At 35.4% G+C, this 23283-nt stretch overlaps 1 protein-coding gene and 1 non-coding gene across 4 annotated transcripts in view; both read right to left on the bottom strand.

The window, feature by feature from the left end:
* SCLT1 (sodium channel and clathrin linker 1) overlaps window positions 1–23283 on the bottom strand; it is a 278922-nt gene that overhangs the window by 75769 nt on the left and 179870 nt on the right. The window contains exons 12-17 of one of the 3 annotated variants that reach the window (XM_051819886.2): window positions 17551–17728; window positions 15100–15198; window positions 10283–10354; window positions 6942–7016; window positions 3936–4093; window positions 2724–3029 (exon numbers count right to left, since the gene is read on the bottom strand). In XM_051819886.2, the coding sequence (XP_051675846.2) occupies window positions 2759–3029; window positions 3936–4093; window positions 6942–7016; window positions 10283–10354; window positions 15100–15198; window positions 17551–17728 (853 nt within the window). In that variant the 3' untranslated portion in view covers window positions 2724–2758. Of the gene's footprint in view, window positions 1–2723; window positions 3030–3935; window positions 4094–6941; window positions 7017–10282; window positions 10355–15099; window positions 15199–17550; window positions 17729–23283 lie in introns of those variants that run through there. The other 2 variants (XM_017347573.3, XM_008267951.4) reach the window with 2 other exon arrangements.
* On the bottom strand, window positions 18379–18481 carry LOC127483351 (small nucleolar RNA U13). Its single transcript, XR_007909545.1, has one exon. It is a non-coding gene; the product is annotated as a small nucleolar RNA U13 (small nucleolar RNA).

Here is a 23283-nt window from a genome sequence, read left to right as displayed (position 1 = left end):
ACAATGTCAGCCCCTACAATTTCCGCGGCGGCCATTGGAGGGTGTACCAACGGCAAAGAAAGACCTTTCTCTCTGTCTCTCTCTCTCTGTCCACTCTGCCTGTCAAAAAAAAAAAAAAAAAAAAAAAAAAAAGTGTATACTACTGAAAGTGATTTAGATTCAATGCAACTCCAATGAAAATTCCAATAACATATTTTACAGATGAAGAAAAAAAATTACTAAAATTTGTATGGAACCACAAAAGACACTGAAAAGCCAAAATAATCTTGAACAAGCACAAAAAGCCAAGTGTAATAAAATCTGTCATATATGGAGTCTAACAACAGGTGGCCTCACTGGATTTAAAAGTATAATGGTGGTTACCAGAGGCTTAGGGTGAAAATGAAGAGGGAGGATGGGAAAAGGTTGATTAATGGGTATTAATCCTACCTAGGTTATAGCTAGATAGGAGTAAGAAACTCTGGGGCTCTACTGCACAGTAGGTGACTATCGATAATGTTAACATACTATATATTTTGATATAAAATAAAATGGAAGATAGGACTTTAGGTGTTTCAACGCAAAGAAATGTCAAATGTTGGTAGAGATACTCTGATTATACTCTGGGCATTATACAATATTTATATGTACTGAAACATCACATAGTATTACACGAATATGTACAACTTTTCTATATCTGTTAAACTGGTTTTTTTTTTAAGAAAAGAAGGAGAGGTAATCTTCATCCTTTAGAAAATATTGAAAATTCATCAGAGAGAGTAGTTTTTTGAATGTAAGGGACATAGGAAAGCCTCTCATCCAGTCTGTATACCTCATTCAATATGTAAAAGTGCACACTGGGAAAGAAAATTTATGAATATAAGGATTGTAGGAAAGCCTTTAGATTGTCATTAGAGCTAATATAACACTTAACATATTCACATTGGAGAGAACTTGTAAGAAAAGAAAAGTGGGAAAGCCTCTGGCCAGTCCTCTTAATAGGCAGGAATCCACAAAGAAAAGAAGCATTATGATATAATGAATATGGGGAGATCCTAAATATTTCACATTAGCTAATGTCTACACTGAAGAAAAGTCTTATAGAACTTAAGAGTGTATGAAACACTTCAGAGAGTCTATATTTCTTAAAGAACATTAAACAACACTCACAGTAGACAGAAGCCCTATATATACATATATATTTATGTATGTATGTATGTGTGTGTGTGTAAAGTATATGGAAAAGTTATGATTGGTTCTCAAAACTTAATATTTAACTACAAACTCACATTACAGAAAAATTGTCATGAATTTAAGGAACAGGTATCAGCCTTCAGTTGTGTTCATCTTTTAGGAAGGAAATGGGAACTCATATTCTAGAGAAAACCCTGATGTAAGGAAGTGGAATGGTCTTCAATTGCTTTTACTTTAGGAAACAAGTGAAAATCCACAATAGTTCTCACAGTAGTGAGAAATCATATCAATATAAATACTGAGGGGGAGGTTTTATTTATCCTTTTTATAGGTTAAACATTCCTAATCTGAAAATTCAAAATCCTAAATGCTCCAAAATCCAAAATATTCTGAGTACTAACACACACAATTTTGAATTTTAGAACATATACATTCTGGATATTTAAAAAAATTATTTATTTATTTGAAAGGCAGACTTATGGGTGAGGGTGGAGAAAGAGAGAGAGAGAGAGAGAATCTTATATCCACTCCCCAAATGGCCACAATGGCCAAGACTGGGTCAGGGAGAACCCTGGAGCCTGGAACTCCATCCAGCCCTCTCACATGGATGGCAGGGGCTCAGGTACTTGGGCCATCTTCTGATGCTTTCCCAGGCACATCATCAGGGAGCTTGATAGGAAGTAGAGCAGCTGGGACTCAAACCGGCACTCATATGGGATGCTGGCATTGCAGGCGGTGGCTTAACCTATTGTGCCACAATGTCAGCCCCTACAATTTCCGGATTTTAGAACGGGGGGGTTAGGTCAATCAATAAAGTCTATGCAAATATTCTCAACTCAAAAAGTTTAAAGTTGAAACACTCTCGTCCTAAGTATCTCAGATAAGGGATATTTAACCTGCATCTTAAAATGCATGACTGAGCTAAAGTGAAGTAAAATCTTATAAATGGACATTTGGAGATTTTATGACTGTTTACAACCCTTGTCTCTTCTTTTGAGGAACAGTGTTTTTTTTTCTTCATACTATTTTTTAAACCTTTACTTAGTGTAGGGTTAACTTTATGATGATTAAGTGAAAACAGAACTTTGTAAAAACTAAGAGTGGGAATAGAAGAGGGAGGAGGAAGAGTTGGAGCACGGGCAGGAGGGAGGGTAGGGTGGGAAGAATCACTATGTTCCCAAATCTGTGTTTATGAAATCTATGAAACTTGTGTAACTTAAAAAAATTAAAAAAAAACTTATAAATGTAGGAAACATCAAAAAGTAATCATTTTCTCCTCATCCCTGAGAAAAATGTGAACATACAACTGAAGAGAAATCCTATAAATGTGAAAAATGTGGGAAAGCCTTCAGCTTTCTCAAACATTCACATGTGAGAGAAACATTACACATAAAAGAAATGGGGAAAGTAGTCTGTGCCTGCATCCTTTCGGAAATGTGTGGAATGCACCAGAAAAACATTTTATGAATATAAGGAACATGTTTAAGACTTTGATTTCTCTTTTTGCTGTACAAAGAAAAAATTGCACTACAGAGACCATCTGAATTAAAACAAACATGGGGAGGCTTTTATTCACTATTTTTCCCTAAAGTACATATGGGTGGGGTACAGCACTGTGGCTTAGTAGGTATGGGCACCAAGTCAAATCCCGCCTGCTCCACTTCCACTTCTCTGCTATGGCCTGAGTAAGCAGCAGAAGATGGCCCAAATCCTTGGGACCCTGCATCTGTGTGGGGGACCTGGAGGAAGCTCTTTGTTCCTGGCTTCGGATTAGTCCAGCTCTGGGTGTTGTGGACATCTGGAGAGTGAACCAGGGGATGGAAGATCTCTCGTTCTCTACCTCTTTGTAATTCTGCCTTTTAAATAAACAAACATTTTTTAGAAAAAAGTACATATGGGTATACATGTTGAAGAGAAATCCTATGAATGTGGGTTATTGGGAGAGGCTTTAAGCCATAATCATTGCCTTACCATGTAAAATAAAAATGTACTGGAATAAACTGGCTTTACCTACATACTTAAGAGTATCTCCATGATCAGATTACCTGAATAGATTATTGAAAAATATACATGTATATGTTTATGAAACAAATCTGCAGGATCTCCTTTAAAAAAAACCTTATTAAATAAGTAGGCATTAGCACATATTTTAAAGAAATGAAATTATCTTCATTTATAAAATCTCTTACCCCATTAAAATATATAACTATTACATGTTAGTCAAATATTTAAAAATAAATTAAAAATATATCTTTTAAACTTATATACAGAGATTAAGATTTCCGGCAATTCAAGTAAGATTTACTATAATAAGTAACTCTGTAAGGAGAAGAGGTAGGAAAATATTTGGAAGGAATTTGTCATAGCATAAGTCTATCATTTTTAGATGATGTAATAAAAATATGACATATCATTATAGAATATTAAATAACAGAAAAATATTATGTACAATCAGTATAAAAGCAATAATTACAAATAAGTACTATAACAGCTGTATAGTTAGTACAAAAAAATCAACCTTATGAACACCATATTTAATGTCCAGAAAGGATACATTTAAAGTAAAATCCGTTCTTCCCGAAGAAATCATATTAAATTAAATTTAAAATTAAATCCTTGCTTCCTGAAAAAATTAGCTTTCAGAAATCATAGGTCCTAAAATTTTTTAAAATGTAAGCTTTACCCAAAAATGATAGACAATCTGTCAAAGATTGTGCAAATTCTGAAGATGTGATCACAAAAAATCCAAAACAAAAACTTACTTCATCTCAAGTTGTTTTAGCCTATTTTCTGCTCTCTTAAGTCTTAGCTGAAGATCATCTTTTGAACGCTCGGCAGCCAGGCATCTTTGGTGCATTTCCTCCAGTTTTCTGTAATCACTTTCATTGACTCTGCCTTCACGGTAGATCTGCAGGAGAGGCTGATATGTGTATTACCTTACCGAAGGAAACTGTCTTAATATATTACACAGTCTAGGAATTAAATCAATGATAAAAAATAAAAAGCCAAGATCATGTGTTCATCTATTCTCACTATAATATTAAAACATGTCAATAATTAATCTTGTTTGTTTTATATTTACAAAATAAAATGCTGAAAACTGACATAAAATAATTATTTTTGAAATCATTTATGCTTATTATAAACTCTTCAAATAACCAGAAACATTAAGCTGCTGAAGTTAAACAAACAAATACTGCAAATGTCATCTTAGCAATAATCACTGGCAACTGTTTTGATGAACACTTAAAAACAATTCTCCATTCCATTAATCAAAAACAATGATACAGGCAGTGGTACAATGAGCAGAGCTACCTGAACGTTACTCCAGAATCTTCCTCAAAGTTACCTGGACAATGATCTATCTGGAGTGATGGTTCTCATTTCTCCAGTAGGAGTGCTGAATCTGCTTAGCTTCTTATGAGACTGGGCATCCTCTCATAGACCACGGGCTGTATGTAACATCCCGAGGAACCCAAGGGCTCCAGGTGCTAGATAGCTCACACTTTCAGACAACTCCTATACACAACTACCCTCCAAATCCAAATTCCTTGGCCAAGTGACCTGTGTCTTCTCCACTTACAAGACTTTGTCACTCCTGTGTTATAAACAGATAGAACAGGAGCACATCAGTGTTCTGGTATAAGAAGACAGAACTACACTACAGTCCCAGCATTAATTTGACTTTAACATGGCAGCCTATAGGACAGTAGAAAGGGGAGCTACGTTTTCACTTTTATTGCTGTCTTTAGCCCTTTTCTAAAAAGTATTTTTATTTCATTTTATTTTATTTATTTGAAGGCAGAGTTACAGAGAGAACAGAAGAAGCAAAAAAAGAAGCAGAGATAGCTCTTCCATCTGTTGGTTTGCTGCCCAGATGGCCGCAATAGCTAGGACTGGGCCAGGCCGAAGCCAGAAACTAGAAGCTTCTTCTGGGTCTCCCACATGGGTACAGAGGCCCAAGGACTTGGACCAACTTCCGCTGCTTTCCCAGGTATACTGGCAAGGAGCTGGATCTGAAGTGGAGCAGCCAGGACTCAAACCAGCACCAATATGGGATGCTGGTGCTACAGGCAGTGACTTAACCCATTATGCCACAGTTCTGACCCCTAGCCTTAGAAGTCTTAATCCATGCCCTTTCTCACCACTAAACCTATTCCTTAACCTAGGTCATGTGATGTTAAAAAATTCATCTAAATCCTGATGTATAACATGTGGCAAGTTGAATGAGATCTCAGACACGAAAAATGCAAAATCAGAAGGGATCCACCACGTAGAAGAATGGTGAACATAAAGGTCCTACGTGGAATGCATATCTACATTTTTTTTCCACATATAGGATGGTATGCTATGTTTTACTTTGTAAATTACTCTTTTATTTTTTATATTTATTTTTTGACAGGCAGAGTTAGACAGTAAAAGAGAAAGACAGAGAGAAAGGTCTTCCTTCCGTTGGTTCACCCCCCAAATGGCTGCTACGGCCGGCGTGCTGCGCCGATCCAAAGCCAGGAGCCAGGTGCTTCCTCCTGGTCTCCCATGTGGGTGCAGAGCCCAAGCACTTGGGCCATCCTCCACTGCACTCCTGGGCCACAGCAGAGAGCTGGACTGGAAGAGGAGCAACGGGGACAGAATCCAGCGCCCCAACAGGGACTAGAACCCAAGGTGCTGGTACCACAGGCAGAGGATTAGCCTAGTGAGCTGCGGCGCCGGCCCTGTAAATTACTCTTTTACTATTTGATGTTGCCATGATTTTTCCATGTCAAGAATAGAGGTATCACATAATTTTTATGTTACATATCTATTCTTTGAAAATCAAATTCTGACTCAACCATTCTCATTTTTTTAACATCAAACTACTTAACCTTTTTATGAAAATTCCTAATATAGCACCTAAAAACAATCAAATTTTGTGTATCTTTCTTTCCCCAAGATACTTTAAAACAGTGAGTTATTTATTGCTTATAAAACAGGATGGGGGCAGGTGTGTAGCCCAGCAGGATGCCCAAGACTAGGTTCGATGTCAATCCCTGACTCCAGTTTCCTGCTAATACAGATCCTGGGATGGAAAGATGATGGTCAAGCAACTGAGTTCTTGTACCCATGTGGAAGACCTGGATTGAGTTTCTGGTTCTTAGGTTCAGCCTGGTTGAGTGCTGGCCTCTGAAGACATTTAGGGAGTGAACCAGTGGATGGGAGTGCTCTCTCACCCATATATATATATATAAATTGTTTTTTAAAGTATATAAAAAATAAAGATGTAGATTTCTCCTAATATTTTTCAAAAAAATCACTGAAATAAGTGGTTTTTCCTAATTATGAAAAAATCTATACTTTAAAAAGATAGAAATCATGGCAATGTTATCATTTCTGGTTATGTATATTTGTTATTTTTATATATGGCCTCACCCAATAAGAGCTGGCATAAAATTTAACAAGAAAAGAAAGAAAAAAATGAAACTTACTGTTGGGATGAGTTTTAAGTAACTAATATTGCTTTTAATAAAATACCTTAAAACACAAAGTTCAAAGAATATTTCCAAAGAAATTTCTTGGGAAGAAATTTATGCAAACAATATGTCTATTTAAATGCAGTATTCTATATATGTATATAAATATTCACTATATTCTGAGAAAATAAACAAACACTCACCAGGAGATAACATAAATATAGGGACTGCTTAGTAGATAGTGTGATGGAAGTAGAGAGTAATGTTGAATAATTGCAGTTGGGTTTTAGGCAGTTATTACTTCCTTTTTCTTTTTTTTACCTTTTCTAGTTCTTCTTCCACTGCTTTTTTTCCCTTAATGACTCGTTCGATTTGGCTTTGTTTTTCAGCACACTCCTATAAATGCAAGTCATATTGTAAATAGATATATTTGGAAAACTGTTAGAAAAATAAGTGAAAAAGTGGAGAAGGTAAAACAATTTGTTCATAAGAGGATCATCACATTTACCTTATCAACACAATATAGTCATAGGGATGAAAAATAAAACAAAATAATATCTAAAGATCTACCTCTCCTAGGATTTCAAAATTGCCTCCAGAGATAAGATGTCAAGGAGTTCTAATTAATCAAACTAGATCTGAGACAGAAGTTGGGGGATTCCACTGAGAAAAAAGTAGACAAAGAAAATTCCTTTTTCATTCCACATAGTGTTCAGTACTGAGGGATAATCTGTGGCCTACAATCAGTGCATATATGAAGAAGCTTGGGAAGAATGGAACTAAAATCTAAGTTTATTATGGTACTCAAAAATTGAAATTCATGCATAATTTTTTCTTAACATGTATTTTACATTAACTTTTTGAAGATCCTTCATATAAATTCTAAAACAGTTAATTTTTTCTTTATAAAACTCAGTTTATGAAAATGCCAAAAAGTGTAATGTTTTGCTCAAAAGGTTTTAAATCAGTAATTTTATCAAGCATACTTGACAATGGAGGCAATAAAGGAAGGCACACAAGACTCTTCTATTGAGGTGCTTATTCTTCTATTGAGGTGTGAATATAAATTTTTCATGGAGAGACAGTAAGTATACTCAATATATTTATTATAAGACAATTCATTGCTAAATTTACAGTAAAGATTGGAAGGGATATAAGGATTCAGATTAGAGTTTGTGAAATTGTGAATATCTTCCCAACTCCTGGAAATTCTTGTTCTTATAATCTCCTGTAAGTAACATTATAAAATTTTATCAAATTTTCAAGTTTAATTTTTAGTACTAGTCCCACCTCCAGTATTCTATTTTTATAGACTGAATCTTTATTCACAAAAGTGGAACCAGGTCATTTACATAATCTCATTGATAGTAATGGGATACCAAAAAATGCAGAATGTATGGTAAAGGCAGAAGAGTATTTCCTTCCTTCTTTTCATATACTAGTGGTAGATATCAAATGGTGTATTGTTTCTTCTTTTACAAGCGGTTATCAGTTGAAGTTCTTAGTATGACAAGAGCAATGCCTTCAAATGAGGTCCATATACTTTGTGAAAGTATTTTGCTGGAAATCACATCTGACACATCAGAGAACTCACGTGGGGAAAAATATAAATATTAGGAATGTGAAAAATTCTTTTTCCATAAATCAATCCTCATTACACATCAGAAAAACAATGTTCCATTTTAGAACTAAAATTACCTTACATCTTGCCTTCCCATTTAATGGATGTATGATCTTGGACAAATAATTTGCATCTGTTCCTCATCAACAGAGTGCATTTGTATGGAGTATAAAAATATATGATTACTATTCCGAGATAACTGAATAAGATGACACATTAACTCCTGCTGCTCTGGGATATGAAAAGAACAAGAAAGGACATTTCCATGGGTTTGACTGATGGAAATTTTCAGTGAAGAAGTGAAAAAAAAAAATCATGAAACCTCCATGGGCACAATAGGAAGAATCACCACATTCCTAAAGTTGTAACTATGAAGTGTATGAAGTTTGTAACTGTAAAACTGTATCATTCTGCATACATTCCTACAGACTTACTTTTAAGGTTAGTTTAAAAACTTGCCATGGAACCCCAATCCCCCTTAAGCTGGGTGGTAAAGTGTTAAAGTGATAATATGGATAGGATTAAGTGTTAAAGTGACCATATAAAAAGGATTAAGTGTCTGGTAATAATAATAATAGATAGAATTAAAAAGGAGTGAATGATCCAACAGGGGAAGCAGTTCATACAGCAGACTCATAGAATGACAATCACTTTAAGTATCACTCTGACCTCAGAATCAGCCCTTATGGCATCTTGTCTGGCTGAAAAGTCCACAAGAGCATTTCAGGCATGGGAAGCCAAGATACTGTGGCAAAAAATGTCTTAAATGAAGGAACTCTGTGAGTGATACCCCAGCAGAAAGAAGTGGCCATCAAAGAAAGAGATACTTTTCTCTGAAGGGAGGAGAGAATTTCCACTTTGCTTATGGCCTTGTATAAATACTGAAGGAGTTTTGGATTCAAAAGGCTTCACAGCCTAGGCAGCTGATGTCAAGAGCCTCAGGTAATCACTGATGTCATAAAGAAGAGTGTTAACTGTTAAATTAACAAGAGGAGTCACTGTGTACTAGCTTTCCATGCAGTATCTCTGTCTTCAAAGAGTTGTATTATGAGAGTTAACAGTAAAATTTGTTCTCAAAGATTTATTTTGTTTTAGTGTATTAAGTGGAGGATATTCTTAGGTCTCATAGGTTTTAGCTATGTCTAAGTGTCCAACTCCATTGCTTGGTTTTTGAGGTTCTCAAGGGCTTACTTTCTTTTAATGCATTAAATGGAGGATATTCTTAGGTCTCATAAGTTATAGTTAAGTCTAAATGCTCACAAAAGATGTATCATTCTTGGGTGCTTCTTTAAAGTTAATTAAGTTTCTCAAAAAAAAAAAAAAAAAAAAAGAAGTGAAATTAACTTTGAGATGCAATGAGTTTGAACTGCCCCTGTCTTGACTGTTGAGGAAGATTTGTGTGTGTGTGTGTGTGGGGGGGAATTGTTGAACTCTTTACTTAATACAGAGTTGGTATTTTGTGTATAAAGTTAATTGAAAATGGATCTTAGTGGAGACTGGGAATGGGAGACGGAGGAGGAGGAAGGGTGTGAGGGTGGGCATGGTGGGAAGAATCACTAAATTTGTAAAGTTGTACTTATGAAATGCATGAAGTTTATATTCCTTAAATAAAAGGGTTCTTTGGAGAAAAAAAAAAGACTCCATGGGATAAGAGGAGAGAAGACAGACAATGCTGTAGCCACCTTTTGCCTACTCATCCTGTAGTACTCATATCTTTTAGGAAGTGTTCCTTTCTTCCTGCCCATGTCATACGTACTTCCTCTTTCTCCATGATATCCTAGATGAACCCAACATATGCTAGGAGCTGCAGCTGTGGTTTTTAATAGGACCCAGTTGTGTTCTCTGTCAAAGACAAATGCTTATGTAAAAAGTGATAAATGCCACCTATTTTTCCTACTAGACCAAAAGCCACATGACTGAAGAAAATGTGTCAAGATTATCTTGATTTTCACTTTTTCCCACCACATAGCTTAGATCCTGGCTTAATAAGTATCTTTTGCATTAATTTGGAAGAAAATATCAACACAGTCTTCTAACATACCATTTGAAGAGCTGAAATTTCTTCTGTTAACCGAGAAATCTGTACATTATATTGCTTTTTTGTGTTTGTAACCTGTAAATTAAGATAATTATGAATTATTTAGGTCTAGAATAAAAATGACTAATATGTGATAAAAATATTTAGTATAATTTTGATAAAAATTAGAGCATAAAACATAAACATACATGTACTAATAAAGAGCCAAGAATTTATCATGAGAGTAGAATAGGATGATTTATCTGAAAAGAGAGAAGTTGACAAACTTTTTGGTTTTAAAATTATATTATACTAAAAATGAAGAGGTTTTGCTTATTATATTTTTCATCAATATTTTACCATATTAGAAAAATAGGAACATAAAACAAGTACTTATTCATCCTTTAAAAGCAATAATCAAAATTATTACCTGCTAATGCAAAAACAATTTAATAAAAAATATGTATAATTTCTAAAAGAAGAAATCTTTGAGAAGGCTGGCATTATTTTGTTCTTACAAATCTTCTTAATGTCTAACTAATTAGAGGATAGCTAGATTCTTGTATCTGCTTTGATATTCAACCTGTTGTACTGTCACATCATGCTGCCTCTGGAAAGCAACACTGCACACTTGTGAGAGAGAAAAGAAGTGGAAAAAAAAAAAACAACATCTTATTATAATTAAGAAAGTAGGTGTGACCTTCCAGACTCTGAACAACATTTTGAGAACTGCTGCCAGAAACCAGTCAAGAGAAAACCAGAATCACACACTGAAAACATAATTAGTAAGTTTTAAAGTACCTTTGTTTTACAAATAAGAGGATTTTCATAATGCGCATCATATCCCACTGCTAAGTGGATTACTTTTAAAACACTCTCATTGAATAGACATTGAAATATCTTTAGAAGCAGTACAATTTATGTGTACAGGGGATATAGAAGAATTAGTCATAACATCAGGTTAGCTCAAATGATTTTTTTTCTAGTAACTATTCATACTTTTTCAAAGGACTGTGAGGAATAATACTGATGCCAATGATATGTCATTAGTAAACTTCTATGATTGAAAGCTTTTTGGGAATTTTCTAGTTTCTTATAAATGGACTATTTCCAAAACATGATGCATAATCTTTTTTAGGTATATGCATTACATGATGTATAATCTTATTCAGCTATATGCTTTACTTAGTTAACTAATGAGTTATGTTTTTGAAGATAACTGCCAAACACATATAAAGATCTATTTTAACACTATTATAAGTTATAATTTTTTTTTCTTTTTTTTTTAATCTTTTATTTAATGAATATAAATTTCCAAAGTACGACTCATGTGTTACAATGGCTTCCCCCCCCATACCGTCCCTCCCACCCACAACCCTCCCCATTCCCACTCCCTCTCCCCTTCCATTCACATCAAGATTCATTTTCGATTATCTTAATATACAGAAGATCAGCTTAGTATACCTTAAGTAAGTATTTCAACAGTTTGCTCCCACACAGAAACATAAAGTGAAAAATAATAGATGATTTTTTTTAAATGATGATGAAATCAGATCAGACCTATTGTCATGTTTAATCCCAGTGAGAGTCAAGTTGGGAATTGATAATTTCTTTCTTTCTTTTTTTTTTTTTTTTTACAGAAGATCAGTTTAGTGTACATTAAGTAAAGATTTCAGTCGTTTGCACCCCCATAGAAACACAAAGTGAAATATACTGTTTGAGTACTCGTTATAGCATTAAGCCTCAGTGTACAGCACGTTAAGGACAGAGATCCTACATGAGGAGCAAGTGCACAGTGACTCCTGTTGTTGACTTTACCAATTGACACTCCTGTTTATGGCATCAGCCCTGACTGCTAATGGACAACTTAATACATTATCCCTCATAGTATTTTTTTTTTGTCTGTTCTACTTAATATGACTGGTTTAATTCTGTAATTATCACACAGTTATTCTTAAGTGTTGAAAATTAACTGAAATGTGATCCCTGTTAAACATAAGAGTGGGAATAAGAGAGGGAAGAGATGTATAATTTGGGGCATGCTCGGGCTGACTTGCCCCAATTGGTAGAGTTGGAAACATACCAGGGGATTCCAATTCAATCCCATCAAGGTGGCATGTGCCAATGCCATCTCACTAGTCCAAGTGATCAATTTCAGTTCACAATTGATCATAATGAAAGGACTAAGAGTCAAAGGGAGCACATAAACAAGTCTAGTATCTGCTAACACCAACCGATAGAATAAATAAAGGGGAGAGTGATCCAACTGGGAAGTGAGATACTCAGCAGACTCATAGAATGGCGGATGTCCTAAATAGCACTCTGGCCTCAGAATCAGCCCTAAAGGCACTCGGATCTGGCTGAAAAGCCCATGAGAGTATTTCAGGCATGGAAAGCCAAGACACTCTGGCAAAAAGATCTCTGTGAGTGAGATCCCAGTGGAAAGAACAGGTCTTCAAAGAGGGAGGTGCCTTTCTCTGAAGGGAGGAGAGAACCTCCACTTTGACTATTATAAGTTATAATTTTATATAAGCTTTGCCTAAGAATAACTGTATTAATAGTCAATTTGCCTTATTTATGGGTCAGTAATCATAATAGATAACATTTATTTATTTTTATTTTTTAAAGCCATATCTATTTTTAAGTCAGAGTTACAGAGAGAGAGGGAGAGACAGAGAAAGAGAATTCTTCAATCTGCTGGTTCATTCTACAAGTGGCTGCAATGGCCACAGCTGAGCCAGAAAGACATGAGCCAGGACCCAGGCAATTCATCCGGTCTCCCATGTGTGTGGCAGGGCCCCAAGAATTTGCGCCATCTTCCACTGCTTTTACCAGGCCATCAACAGGCAGCTGGCTTGGAAGTGGAACAGCTGGGACATGAACTGGCATCCTCTTGGGATCCTGGCATTACAGATGAGGAAGACTGAGTGCAGAATAACGAACCTATGAATGATTCTGCAATATAAAAATTTTGTCTTTTTTCAGGCTAGTCATGTCTGCCTATCACATCATTTCAGAAAAGCATTCTTTTTAGTACCTAGAAATGATACATCTGACTTCAGTGTTTATGACAATAGTCAGATATATGGAAATATCTAAGAATAATGCTAGAAAATCCAGGTGAATTAAACTAGTCATGCTTTTAAACTATTCGGTGTTTTAAAATGACTGTAGAGGGGCTGTGCTGTGGTGTAGTGGGTAAAGCCACCGCCTGCAGTGCTGGCATCCCATATGGGTGCTGGTTCAAGTCCTGGCTGCTCCACTTGTGATCCAGCTCTCTGCTATGGCCTGGGAAAGCAGTGGAAGATGGCTTAAGTTCTTGGGCCCCTGCACCACACGGGAGACCGAGAAGAAGGTCCTGGCTCCTGGCTTCGGATCAGCACAGCTCCAGCCATTGTGGCCATCTGGGGAGTGAACCAGTGGATGGAAGACTTCTCTCTCTCTCTTTCTCTCTCTCTCTCTCTCTGCCTCTCCTTCTCTCTGTGTAACTATGACTTCCAAGTAAATAAATCTTTAAAAAAAATGATTGTAGAACCACTGACACATATGTTATATTATAAGTGAAGTTCTATGCTTTAAAGATCATGGGAAATTTTCAAGAGTGCACATGTAATTAACAAAAGTATAAACCTTTGTTAACTAAGCAAAGGCATGTCTTTGAGGTAATGTACAGTGGTTGGGGCTCTGAAGTCTCTATAGGGACTAATAGCCCTCTTTCACTCCAATCTGACTTTCTATTTACATTTTTCTATAATTTTAAGAATGGTGGGGATATTTATAAACAGAAATGAAAATGAGTAAGAAATAGGAGAAAAGGCCAATGTTGACACTAGCTATGGTTTAAAATAAAAATCAACTTTTTCCATGAAATCTGAGAAATAAACTATTCTCAAATTTTAAAGAAATAAGCTATTGTCATATTTTTGTTTAATTTTTCAGCTGGGAGAGATATATGTGATATTTTGTCCACTGTCTTTCTCAGTAAATAAAAATATATACCTGTGAAGTTATCCTCAGTTCAACAGGTTAATTCTACACAGTTGGAGGACATGTCATCGAATTGTAATACAAAGGGAAACTTTTGTCAGTGCAGATTAAAAATTTTAAACAAAAACATTTTCAAATATATTTTTATTAAAATTTTTAACATGATATAAAATTTGTATAATACCACATTATATATATATATATATATAATTGCTACAAAATATACATTGTGTAGTGATCAATTGAGGGCAAATATATCTTTCTCCTCAAACATTTAACACTTTAAAATATAAATGAATATAATAATACATGTTTTATAAGATATAATATATAAACAAATATTTATATAGCATGTCTTTTGATAAAAATAATACCTATCCTTCCTAAACATTGTAGAAATATATAGTGTAGAAAATAAAGATTCCTGGGGCTGGTGCTGTGGCACAGTGGGTAAAGGCTGCCGCCTGCAGTGTTGGTATCCCTTATGGGTACCAGTTTGAATCCTGGCTGCTCTACTTCTGATCCAGCTCCTTGCTAGTGCTTCTAACAAATCAATGAAAGATGACCCAAATGCTTAGGCCCCTGTACCCACATGAGAGACCCAGAAGAAGCTCCAGGCTCCTGGCTTCAGATCAGTCCAGCTTAGCCAGTGGAGGAGTACACAGTATATTCAGTATCCTAAAGGAGCACATTTCAAAGGAAAGGGATATTCATTTTTAACTGGTTATGTTAATTTCATTTATAGTCCTTATATGTAGGCAAATTTTCAGGATTACATTTAAGTATTTAGGTAGCATTTAGTTTTAATTTGGGATATTAAATTTTGAGTTCTAAATAAAATAAAAACCCCTTACTTCTTTACTGGTTCTCAGGGCAGCATCTTGCAGAAGTCGTGAAATTGTTCCTTTCATTTTCTCTATATCTTCTTCTTTTTGCTTCTCTTCAAGCAGAGCCTTTAGAAAATAATCATTTCATGTTATAGATCACATCACCATTATTGAAGAGGATAAATGGTAAAAACCTATCCATTAATCATTTTCTTTAGAGTAACATTTTATTCCACTTGAATATCTTGCTTAAGAACATTTATTTTTCCTAACTTCTTCACCTGCCAGTGTCCTAAATAAAAGTTTGTTATTTTTCTTTGGTATCTATTTTAGCTGTTTTTCACCATTACTCCAATAATCTCTATGGCCTGAAATCCTAGACAGATTTTTGATTTTTTTTCCCCTCCTTCAAGCCCTTATAAAAAGTCAGTCTTCAAATGTAGGTATTGTATCTTTGGAAAAATTTTTTGGATTTCCCCTTTTCCATTGTTTGATATTATACAAGTTATATCTCATTACCTCACATCACCTCAGACCTTGATCACTGCAGATACCACCTATTTTCTCTCTTAGACCAAAACTCCTCTGAAATTTACTCATCTCCAACACTTTACCTCCCATTCTCTCTTACATCCCCTCCAACCAGGCCAAAACCACCATGATCTCTAAACTGATTACCTGTGAGTCAATTTTCAGTCCTCCTCATCTTACTTATGAGCAACACTTGAGATAACTGATTACTTTCTTCTCCTTGCTTTACTTTCTTTGGCTTTCAGCAAATCACAGTTACCTGTTTTTCCTCTTACTTTACTGATCATTACTTTTTCAGTCTGGACTGCTGATTCTTCCACTTCTGAACCTGCTAATGTTGTACCACCCAAGGCTTAGTTCTTGGTCCTGTTCTCTATCTGTGTTCATCCCTTAGTGGTGCTGACAGATATCATGGTTTGAAATATCATTTACATGTTGAGAATTCCAAAATTTACATCTCTAGCCTGAACATCTTTCTTAGTTTAGTACTCTTTCAGTTAGGCCAAATTGAATCTTTTTTTCATCAATAGATAGCAAGGGTCCTGGATTCTGTTTTCACCATATCTTCTAAAGACAGCAGTTGTACTTTTACCTATTTTTTAAAAATTAAATTTTTTGCACATTAACTGAGTAAGCTAGTGAGAAATTATAGCTGTTTTGATGTAACAGTTTTGAGGGGGACAATGAATAATGAGGAAACATTCCTGCTTTTTTGTATTACTGACAGAGAGAACCCTTGACTTTGAACAAGCAACTGAAAGATGGGAACCCCCTTGCAATTAAGCCATGAGCCAGGAGGGAGCTTACTATTAGTCATAGACATCCTCCATGAAGGTCTGTTGACTAAAATGTGAGTGAGAGCTTCTTGGGGAATAGGCAACTAGCATCCCTACTACTGTCTCTGTTACTGTGCCCTACACAAGATGTTCATTTTTATTGATCTGACAGTAACAGTGCTTGTACAACTGAGCCTTAGAAAGTGGAAATAATTCTGTCCTGGCTTTAATTTTTCTAACTTACAAATTCAGAACAATTCTCAAGCAAAATGTGCCTTTTAGCTATCCTAAAGAGTACTGAGATCACAGATGGAAATATACACTGTAAGCTAGGGTGTTTTAGCATTCTGATGGTTTGGTTTTATATAACTATTTTTATGTCTTATTAGCCTCTTAATATCCAATGTATAGCTTGTTCTGTCTCTTGTTGGTCTCATGCAAAATCTTCTATGGTGTGAAAAAGGAAACATAAATAAAACAAAGCATTCCCATCCTCCCTCCCATATATCCTGGCAGAGTATTCTGTATATACTAAGTGTTCAATAAATGTTGGTAAATAGATTAATGATTTAATGAGATCTACATAAGAGAAGCAGCAATAGTAAAAACAAATCTATCTACTTTGTGACTTCCATAAACTATAACCTATTCACATGGAAGCGGTATAAGACAAAAAACATGATGATGTATCATAAGTGTTAAACAAAGAACAGTGACATGAAGACTCCAGCCAAAAAATGTTTAAAGATAAATTTAATTATGTCAATTAAACATCTGCTCTATTAGTGTAATTGTGTAGGTGATAAATGGGAATTATGGATGAATAAGATTCATCTTATTCAACTAAATAAAATATTGGTATGTAGCAGTTAACTACTATAACAGATTTTTAAAAACTATGACTATAGGGGATGACAATCAGTTACACAGGGATTGGGAAAATAAAAATAGTTTGATACTTATATACTAGTTTTGGGAGAAGATTGATATTTTACCATATATTATGATATTAAGCCTTGCTTTCAAGAATATAGTATGTCAACTAGTAGTGGTGAGCATAGCCATCTCATTTTCATGCACTTATTCTGCAGTAACTCATTTCCTTATTTGTATGTCATATGGGGAATAATACTGGGCATTTTATTATAAACATGTTTACTAATTTTTGTACCTGACTTTTTTGAAGGTTAGCTTCTTCTAAGAGTTGCATGCTATTTCTGGCTCTTATAATAGCTTCATAGTTCTCATTTTCTAGTTGATTGCACTTTGCTTGTAGCTCTCTGTTCTGTTTTTCCAGATGTGTTTTTTCTGCTCTTAACTGGTTGGCTTCTTCAATTGACACACATAATCTAGAAATTAATAATCACATGGTGAAATAAACATTTTTAAGAAGAAGGAGGTAGATAAGAGATTTACTGAGCATTTAATACATGACAGATATTATGCCAGTAACTTTCACATATACATGTTTTCTCATTTGCTTCTCACTGCAGTTCTGTAAAGCAGGTTTTATCATCTTCATTTTAAAGAATAACAAATATACTCAGAGATGCTAGACATTTCATAAAGGATGTGCGCTAATTAGCAGTGGGGTTGAAACATCCTGGATATTCTGACTCAACATCTGGTATGGTCTCACTCTGTGTTATATAGTTACATGACAATGTTATAAAGCTAATTCTGAAAGAATGAGCTTTTTCTCACGTGGTCTCTTTTTCCTCTTTTAAAAAACTTTTACTTATTTTTCTTTATTTGAAAGGGGGAGAGAGCATGAACGTGAGAGCAAATCTCCCACCTGCTGGTAAATGTCTGCAACAGCTGGACTGGGTCAGATCAAAGCCAACAGCCAAGAACTCAATCTGAGTCTCCTAGGTGGGCCCGACTAATTGAAGTACCCATATATTTAGCTGCCAAGTTATTTACTATGTTTAATGTTTAGGTTTACTAATATTGTATGGTTTCCATAAGACGCCCCTTTTTTCCTTTTTGTCTTTTTTCACATAAGATGGGTACTGTGTTGACATTGTAACAAGGTTTACAGGGAGGCACATCTCACACAGACATGTAAAACCAATCATCATGCTTATGAACCACAAAAAGAATTGCCATTTTTCATTATCTAAGTTTTTTCTTTATTCTGTTCATGGCTTTTACATTAAATTTCACCTCGATGGATACTTATACTGTCACTGTTGCTTTCTTTTGTTTATGGTTGCTGATATTGCTCCACTAATATTTTTATTTTAAATTTAAAATAAATCATCTATATTTTTTCTTTTTGGAGATCTTTGCTCTAGTTCATTTAGTCTGTGTTTTAGGTGTTTTTCTAAAATACCATATGATTGGGCCTTACATTTTGAACAAAATCTGTAAGTTTCTGCCTTATAATGGAATTTAATCCTCTCATATTTTAATGTAAAGATTCATATGCATGACATTATCCACATCACCTTAATTTGGTAAAAGCCTTTGTGGTGGAAAATGAAGCATTCTCTGCCTTCTTTACTGAGGCACCAGGAGGAAGCATCCCTAATCCTAGGACTTCTTACACTTTATTTAGCATCAGTTCACCCTTTCCACTTCACCATGACCTCTAGGGAGCCAGCACAGCAGGTGGACTAATGAAGTACATATGTTAGTTTCATCTCCCAAGAACCCATGGGTTTCAGTGGAGAAGCTTTCCTTAGGATTCTATGAATTCCAATCCTCAGTCAAGGTTTCCCTTCACACACACTACATATTAGAAAAAGCCCCTCTCAGTTCAGCAGCCTCATCAGTCATTTATTTGGCTCTGAGAAGGTAGAGTGGTGCTCGAAGTATTGGCAAAGAATAGTCAGCTCATCAGCTTCATAATTTATAGATGTGCACTATTTTGTAACACAAAAGATGTATTACTGCTATTCTTATTCTCATAAAGGTACTTCTATATGCTCTACAGTCACATTTTAGAGGATTACTTTCTGTCAACTTGCTGAAATTGAGCCACGTTTCCTCTTCACATAAATAACAGCAGGATAATAACAAACACTTGTATAGAACTTTCTTTGTGCCAGATAATCCTCATGTTTTCAACAATGCAATGGAGTAGTTTATAGATGGGGAAACTAAAGCACAGAAAGGCTAAGCTTAAGGTTATATATCTAGGTTACTGGAAAACCAGAATTTGAATTTAGTCGGCCAGCATTCAGTGTTGATATTAATATGGTATACTGCCAAAAAGACTTCCTTTTAAATGACAGATTCATCCCACATATCTATAACTGTACAGAAAGAGGCTGTCATTCTAAGTAGAGCTGAGAGGGAAAAGACATACTAAAACCTGGGGGATTCAGTAAGTTTTCATATTAAATATTACTACTCATAGACTCTTTCTTGAGTTTCTAAAGTGCACTCAGAAGACTTTTGAACTTCCAATTCCTTCCAAGGCAGAAGGATGATAATCCTACTCTGGAGAAACTGACCCAAGAGAAAGTACCCTCAGATTGGAATATTCAGGGATTTCTGAAGGAAAGTTAACCCAATGCCTCAATCTGATACTATACGCCTGCCACACTGCAGGCTCACTTATGTTCACCTAGCTTCCCATCAGCTTCTTGGTATCTTATTCTAAAAAGCAATCAATAACAGATTCCTTATGCAAAACACAGCTTCCATCAGGAAGGAAAGAAGTGGCAATGAGGAAATTTTAAGACTATGGTAAATTTAAGTTTGGGTATGATAGTTGCTTAAGTCCTAGGGAACAGCCTATCTTGGAGCAGAGGACACCAAGAAAAATAAATGTCTCTAAGACAAAAATGGAATTTCAATGGTCTGATGCAGGGAACCAAATTGAAAGGCATTTTAGAGCTCTCATGGAACACTTAGCATTGAACTAATATTATATACACAGAAAAGTTGTTATGTGAAGAGATGAGATAATTATCAACAAGAAACTCATTTTTCATTACAATCTTTATGGTTTTATATGACTTTTAAACAATGTATATAAGCTTCCTTTGATAAAAAATAAAAATGAATAGAGCAGCTGGTGTGGTGGCGCAGTGGGTTAATGCCCTGGCCTGAAGCACCGGCATCCCATAAGGTTGCTGGTTCTAGTCCCAGCTGCTCCACTTCTGATCCAGCTCTCTGCTATGGCCTGGGAAAGCAGCAGAAGATGGCCCAAGTCCTTGGGCCCCTGCACCCATATGGGAGACCCAGAAGAAACTCCTGGCTCCTGGCTTCGGATCAGCTCAGCTCCTACTATTACGGCCCTCTGGGGAGTGAACCAGGGATGGAAGACTTCTCTCTCTGTCTCTACCTCTCTCTGTAACTCTTTCAAATAAATAAAAAATAAATTAAAAAATGAATAGAGCCAATTTATGGCTAATTGACATATATACAAAAACTGATGAAGAAAAGGGGGAGAAGGAGGGGGATTGGAGGGAGTGAGAGAATTAGAATGCTATATAAGGCCTGTGAAATTATTTGGTCTGGCAGGGCAAGCAGAGGTCGAACTTGAAATTCAATAAATCCATATAACAAGATAATTTTTAATTTTGAAGGCCTATGAACAAACATCCAAATGGCCCTTTGTGGGGGAGGCTGAATCTGGAAAGGCCTAGAGGAACTTCCAGAGCCTTAAAGACTTGTCTTTAAGATTCAAATCCCTGGTGGTAAACGACCCAGCCCCAGGGCACTTTTGCCTAAAGATCATTAAGGTGGTATAATAGGAGTGGCTAAAACCCTTTTGCATCACATCACCCCACCCCTTGCCCCCGTCCACTCTGTACAGTAGCTATATAAACACTTCCCTTTTCAATAAATAAAGTGAGATCCTGCTTGGACTGGGCTCCCCACCGCCTCTGATTGTCCCCCAGGGTTTGGGGAAGCTGAGAGGCGGGTGGCGCACTTGCCCTCCTCAGCCAAGGCAAGCTCCGGGCAGCCTGCCTAATTCTCTGGCGGTGACAAGGAAGAGTCACCGCAGCCCTTGGCAGAAGAAAAGTTCCCCACCCCTGCTATAAGATGGCCCATGTACTTGGGCCTCTGCCATCCATGTGGGAGACCTGGATGGGGTGCCTGGTTCCTGGCTTCAGCCAGCCCAGCCATGGCCATTGTGGCCATTTGGGAGTTAACCAGTGGATGGAAGATCTCTTTCTGTCTCTACCCATCTCTGTTATTTTGCCTTTCAAATAAATACATCTTTAAAAAATAATAAAAACCCTTTTAAAAATCATTTTGCAATAATCGTAGAAAATGTTTAAAATGTAGTCTTTGTAACATTTCATTATACCAATCATCTCTTGTCTCTTTCATTAACATTATTGAAACAGCCAAAATATTTCAACTTTGTGAATAATTATAATTCATTAGTCTTATAACTAGACTAGCTAGCTTACAAAAAACAATTGATTCTGTCAAATGCTAAATCTTATAAGAGTTTAAAATAAAAATTTTCTTGGAAGAGGCTATTTTTAGTCTGAAAGAAGGTGATGATTCAGGAAAGTAAAATGATAAACTTGACCCTGGGTCATTCTTACCTCATTTAATCCTAAAGAAACTACAACTAAGTAGGTTACTTCTCCAATACGCAAAGATAGAAAACGTATTAAATCAAGAAATCAAAGCAATTCTGCTTTCCTTTAAATATCAAAATCTCTTACTCCAACAATTTATATCATTATTGCCAGACAGCATCACCTTTAAAATATCAAATCAATTTTTATAAAATATTAGTTTCAGCATGTGGTCCTTCTGTAATTAAACCACATGATATTCAAATTCAAATTCAAATTCAAATTCATTTTACTTCCAAGACCTTATATCCTCTATTTAACCATAGTTTTTCACTAATTTCTAGTGTACAACCTTTTATTAAAATCAGGACTATATTTTTGCATCTTTATTTTAAAAATTCATGTATCCTATTATGCACAGGAGTAGGGATGGCAATCAAAATGTGAAACAATGGTAAGAATGAAAATCACTTTTTATCAGTCACCTAAATGAAGATTTCCTGGTTGTACTTGTATATTTTTACTTCAAAAGAAATAGCAAATTAAAAAACACAAAGGGACAGTTTAAAGCAATTATACTCATTTAATCCCTGCTTTATATATCAAAGCATGCACAAACCAGCAGTCTTCCTAGACATAACTCCCACAATACTTCATCATCTGAAAGGATAGGTGAGGGAGATCATTTTTAGAAGAGAAATGACGTAGGGCTCATAAATATGGCATTGGAAAAGATCACAAACAATAAAATTAAAGCTTAAGTAGTGGGTATTTATTGAAATTAAGATTTCATGAAATATAGATGATCATTAAAAAAAGCTTTTCAAACTGACAGTTTATCAAATAGACATTTTCACACCTGCAATGTTCTAAATGTCTCCAAATAGTCTTCAGAGACTTATTAAGTACACTGGTAACTATGCTTTCTTTTATATAGATATGTAAGCTTTTAAATTTTAAAATATGAATTTTTATCATATATAATATATGCAACATGGCACATGACGATGTCATTCAATGAGAGACTGTGTATGGGCTGTCCCATTAGACTATGTTGCCTAATAATACTGCGGTCAGCTGAGTTTGTGTAAATGAACTCTGATTCTTTCAATGATGAAAATGTCTAATACATGATCCTAAGAACACCGCACTGTAGAAATGTCTCTAGTTACTAAATTTAATAGTACTAAAAGAAAGCCAATGTAAAAATTTATTTTTCAAAGGAGGATAACTGAATATTGGATTAAAAAAATCCTTAGTTTTTCCTACATTTGCAGTGATCTCTTCTTAGGGAAATGTTAGGTTACCTTATAGTATTATACTAAAACAACAACTGTTACAAAGCCTCCAACCTTCAAAACTAAAATGAAAAGACACTGTTGAGTAAACAACACAATATTCTATGATTCAAT

The sequence above is a fragment of the Oryctolagus cuniculus genome, chromosome 8 (genome assembly GCF_964237555.1).
Source record: "Oryctolagus cuniculus chromosome 8, mOryCun1.1, whole genome shotgun sequence".
NCBI classification, from domain to species: Eukaryota; Metazoa; Chordata; class Mammalia; order Lagomorpha; family Leporidae; genus Oryctolagus; species Oryctolagus cuniculus.
This window is presented reverse-complemented; position numbering and strand designations above follow the sequence as displayed.